The 4,933-nt window shown below is 49.3% G+C and overlaps 1 protein-coding gene across 1 annotated transcript in view; it reads left to right on the top strand.

Annotated features, from left to right (window-relative positions):
* The window catches only part of paqr3a (progestin and adipoQ receptor family member IIIa), a 5,579-nt gene extending 3,053 nt beyond the window's left edge, over positions 1-2,526 (top strand). Inside the window, exons 3-8 of the mRNA XM_019888486.1 lie at positions 309-471; positions 629-784; positions 1,045-1,242; positions 1,326-1,416; positions 1,730-1,922; positions 2,111-2,526. Of these exons, the coding sequence (XP_019744045.1) occupies positions 309-471; positions 629-784; positions 1,045-1,242; positions 1,326-1,416; positions 1,730-1,884 (763 nt within the window). The 3' untranslated portion in view covers positions 1,885-1,922; positions 2,111-2,526. The remainder of the gene's footprint in view (positions 1-308; positions 472-628; positions 785-1,044; positions 1,243-1,325; positions 1,417-1,729; positions 1,923-2,110) is intronic.
* The last annotated feature ends 2,407 nt before the right edge of the window (positions 2,527-4,933 follow it).

The raw sequence follows: 4,933 nt of genomic DNA, 5'->3' as shown, positions 1-4,933 counted from the left end.
TGGTGCTCACTAGGAATGCATAAGCAAAATTGCACAAATTTTCACTTGAAAGAATAGTGAACAATCTTGGGATTTTTTTTCTGTTAAAGTTTCAAATGGTGTGTAAATTGAATACACTTCATCTTCAGCATGTTTAGTGCCACTTTTGTAAGTAACCACGCCCCCGGCTAGGCCACGCCCCGGCCAGGCCACGCCCCTTCCGCTTTTTTCATCACTCGCCATTGCCATGTATGCGCTTTGAACATGGTCGATTGGCGCCGAGACGAGGCTTCTTGGTATGTTGACACGTACGCGTGTGCGTCCGTCAGCCTGTTCGTCCTTTCCAATGAGACGGTGAACATCTGGACTCACCTGCTGGGCTTCCTGTTCTTCTTCTTCCTGGCCGTGTACCACATGGCGCACGTCCTGCCGCAGATGGGAGTCTCACGTGAGGACTACGTCATCTACTCGGTGGGACTCTTCTGCTTTCAGGTACGCGCGCCTTGTCGGCGATTTTTTTCTTTTCTTGGCCTCTGTTATTTGCGTGTGCGTCGGGGTGACTTGCCACGTCATTGTTTTGCTGCTCAATGAAACACCCCAAGATGATATCCCAAGCTAACCCGTCACCGCTGCGCGCGCGCGCGTGCAGCTGTGCCTGCTGTGCTCGGCGGGCTACCACGTGTTCTGCTGCCACCGCTCGGAGAAGACCAGCCGACGCTGGATGGCCCTGGACTACGCCGGCGTGTCGCTGGGCATCCTGGGCTGCTACGTGCCCGCCGTCTTCTACGCTTTCTACTGCAATAACGTGAGGACGCCACCGTGGTGGAGGGGCGGGGGGGTGCTTATTAATGACGAACACCATTTTGGACATTTTAAAATGTTGATTTGACCCCCGCAAGACACTTGTTGATTGTTTCCTCTAAAAAAATAGAAAAACTGAAGCCGTGTCCATTTTTGAACGTTGTCATGTCTTGGAAGATGGAAACTATTGACAGTTTTTCACCTTTCAAAACCAAACCCTTGAGGAAAGGAGTATTGATTGGTTGATCTTTGTGTTTGTCTCAGTACTGGCGGCAGGTGTACCTGGTGACGGTGCTGGCCATGATCCTGGCCGTCTTCCTGGCGCACATCCACCCCAACTTCCTGAGCAAGCAGTGGCGCCGCCCTCGCTGGCTGGCCTTCTGCGCGCTGGCCTCCAGCGGCCTGGTGCCCGTCGTGCACTGGGTCTGCGACGCCGGCGGCTTCTCCTCGGAGCTCGTACAAGTGAGCTCGCACGTTTTTTCATTGGCCTCCACGCCCCGCCCCCCTTTTTTTTCATTATGATTGTTGCTGTTGGTCTCCCTCAGGCGTTCACCCCGCGCGTGCTGGTCATGTATTTGATGGCGGCGGCGGCGCTGCTCTTCTACGTCTCCAAAGTGCCCGAACGGTACTTCCCAGGTCAGCCACAGACCACTCATTCATCAGTTGTTTAGTCTGCAATGAAAAGCGTGCAACAAATCCGCCCCAATATGATTTTCACGTTAAAAAAAAAAAAAAAACCTGGAGGGGGAATGAAATTTGTTATTTCTCGTCATTATTCTCTTCAATTTATCCAAGGTTGGGTCGCGGGGGGGGCGGGGCGGCATCTTAAGCAGCAAAGTGGAGCGCATCCCGGGTCCTCCTCGGGGCCTTGCATTTTTTTTCCCACCCCTGATGAAATGTTGCGATTGGGCAAAACGTGAAGTCAATTTCACGCGATGTGTCGTTTCAGGGCAGCTGAACTACGTGGGCTCGAGCCACCAGCTGTGGCACGTGCTGCTGCTGCTCATGTTCTACTGGTGGCACCAGTCGTCTTGTTTCATCATGGCCTACAGACACAGCCGGCCGTGCCCCGCCGACCTCGTTGACGACAACGCACACTCGTAGCCGACGTGGAAGTCAACTGCAGGACGCTCTTATTCAGAGTAAGAAAAAAAAAACCATCTAGTTTGTGAAAGACTTTGTGATCAACCGGCCAATCGTAATCGGCTCGACCAAAAGACAATATCATTCTTGTCGGAACTTGACCATCCGACCAAGTGCTCGACTAGACCATTTCTGACAGTCGCTCATTTCTTCCCGCGCTCCCATATGTTTCTTTTTCTTCTTCCAGCATGCATGCCTGCTGCTTCAGAGGCCGCCAGTTCATCACAGGAAGACCATCGCCACTGCATCATGTTAGCATTTCACATGCTAGACAATCATCACGCAGCTCTACGCAACTTCCTAGTATGGACTTTGCGGGCAAAAGAAAAGGTTGCTGCTGATTGTGCGTGACAGATAAGTCGCCGGCAAATTTGTGTTCAAAAAAAAAAACATTGGTGAATGCTAACTCCGAATGTGTCTTTGTTAGCAAACGAACCGAGCAAGGTAGCGAACCAGACAGGCATTAACACTGGAGTCAACAGGAACAAGCAGCGAGTGACAATGAATGTGAGTGTTTTCTTCGTGTTGTAGCAGACTTTGTGTAGATTTGGTAACTAGGTGGAGGTTTTATTCGGTGGACATTTTATGTTTGAGAGATGCTCTTTTTAGAGGGCTGTTGGACATGCGGCCTGGTGGTCGACTGGTTAGTGCGTCGGCCTCCCGGTGCGGGGTTCGATCTCGGCTTCGGCCTTCCTTTCTGCAGTTTCCGTGTCCCCCCCCCCCTTGCCTATGTGGCTTTTCTCCGGTTTCCTCCCACATTCCTAAAACATGCATGGCAAAGGCCGTGTTCATGGTTTATGTGTTTAAACACTTTGCATTAATAATTTGCTTCATTGTTTTTGTAAGAGCAAAAACATGTTTTAAAAGAATCATTTCAGGTCGATTTTTTTTTGGTCTTGTATTACATTGTGTACCTCCAAATAAAAAGTGTGAGTTCAAGGAGTTGTGACGTGCTATATAAAAAAAAAACAAAATCAGTCACATTTCTCAAATATATTTGAACTCAAGCTTTTTCCATACAAAATCGAAAAGGAAAAAAAAATGCATCAGCCTAAAAATATCAGATTGCGTCTTACAATCAAAAGAGAGCACTTAGGCGAAGAGCGGTTGCAGAAAATGTGTCCAAATTAAATTAAAAAAAAAAAAATCACCACAGTTCACAGAGTCAATGTGAGTTAGAACAAAACCAATCCCTTCTGGTCCACGGTGACATGCATAGAAAGAGAAGGGCTTGAACAAGAACAGAATCAAAGTGGTTAACAAGGTTTTCCCCGAGGTACTGTGCAGCAAAGGCGCTCCCCCATAGAAATGCTAGTAAGGCTTTGCGGCGCAAAATACTGTGGTACCTTGCCTTACGAGTTGAGTGGGTTGGAATTGCTCAATAAACAGCCGCTCTCCTTGCCCAAATGTGAGGGCACAACAGTACCTTTGTTACTCAAATTTTGGATCGCAACTCAAAAGTAAACAAAAATGACCAAGCTATGGCTTCTGACTAGAAAAAACATTGGGGCACTCATAAGTCAAGGTACCACTGTAGTATCAAAAAAAAAAAAAAAAAAAGTGTGCAGAACAGTCACACAGAAATCACAGTTTGGAGAAGGTCGCTTCTGCAGCATCAAAACAGCTAAAACGATATGCAAACTCCAGAGTCCCACAACAGGATTTCAGGGGTGTTGGCAGTTTTGGTTGCCCTGCCCCCGCCTGCCCGCTCGCCCATCCAGAAAAAAAATGGGGCTCAGGAAGACTAACGCAAGAGTGGGTCACTCTTTAGTGAGAAGCAGTTTAGAATATGTACGCCATACTTTTTGACGTGAAGGGAAGTGGGGGAGGGCTAAAAATGCGACTGCATCTCTTGTGCACTTCTGTGAGCCCCCCTCCCCCCCCCTGCAACATCTGTCCATGCCAACAGTCAGACGAGGACTTCCCAGTGATGATGGTTCACAAGTCTGTCTCAGTTTCAGGGAGACGGGTCCAAAAAAAGAATCTCATGTACGTAAAGTGGTCTTGCCGATCTCGCTACTACTTGGTTTGACATTTCCTGTGAAGAAAGGACTTTCCACTGGTGGGGCCCAGGACATCAGGATTTCCCCCATCGGAAGCACCTGGGAGTTCTCCCCTTGGGGCTCTCAAGGTCTGCCTTGTTCTGAGAGACCCGGACACCTTCACCCAAACGGGGACCAAAATAAATCTCGGCAGTCTTGCATCCTCTGGTCAGCGTTGCAGTGCTACTTTATAAATAAAAAAAAAAACAGACCGGTAGGTTAGCGCAGTACCAGTGGAACAGTCGCAAATTAGAAATAACTCTTTGTGCTACTAATGAGTATTACAAAAGAACCCTGGCCCCCCCAAAAAAACTTCAGTCTTGTTTTAGAGAGCCGCACAGAACTTGGAATTGTGGATCATGTCGAGTGCTGCTTGATCAACAAAATGGGCCCACATTGGAAAAGTTGCGCATTGGATATCCCAGTTGAGCGTGACTTAAGATTTTCAGGGCAGCGCACCCAAAAACTCGCCGCCGTTGCCTGCCTGAGTTGGCACCGTGCGAGCCTCCGCCCAGCACGATCTTGTTTCTGTGGAACGAAGGGCTTGCCTGTTCAGGCCGGTCGTGTCGACCAGTCTTTGTGGGATATTTGCACTTTAGAAATCACATTTTGGGGTTTGCTTGACGGGAGCGCCAGTCAGGACTTCCCATTGGCGGGGACCGGATCACCCATGCCCGGACATCGAGCCGACGGGTTCAAAATCACCTTGGCAGGAGGTACGTTGTCACGAGCAGAAGGTTGTCCTAAACAGTACCCACCCCAAATCGTCTGTGGTTTGAGAGGGACTTCCGAGAATGCTCCGCTCGGGCCAAGCTTCAGAACCCCCGGCCTAGGACATGGTCTTGTGTGCTCTGGTTGAGGTGCCGATTGTTGGGGGGGGAGGTTCATTAGAAATCACAGTTTGTTGGGTTGCCAAAGGTTCTCAAGTGCAACAAAGGACGTCAGGCCCAAAACGTCCTCGTTGCAAC

The sequence above is a fragment of the Hippocampus comes genome, unplaced genomic scaffold (assembly GCF_001891065.2).
Source record: "Hippocampus comes isolate QL1 unplaced genomic scaffold, H_comes_QL1_v1.1 scaffold128, whole genome shotgun sequence".
NCBI classification, from domain to species: domain Eukaryota; kingdom Metazoa; phylum Chordata; class Actinopteri; order Syngnathiformes; family Syngnathidae; genus Hippocampus; species Hippocampus comes.
Note: the sequence above shows the minus strand (reverse complement) of the source record. Positions and strands in the feature narration are given on the sequence as shown.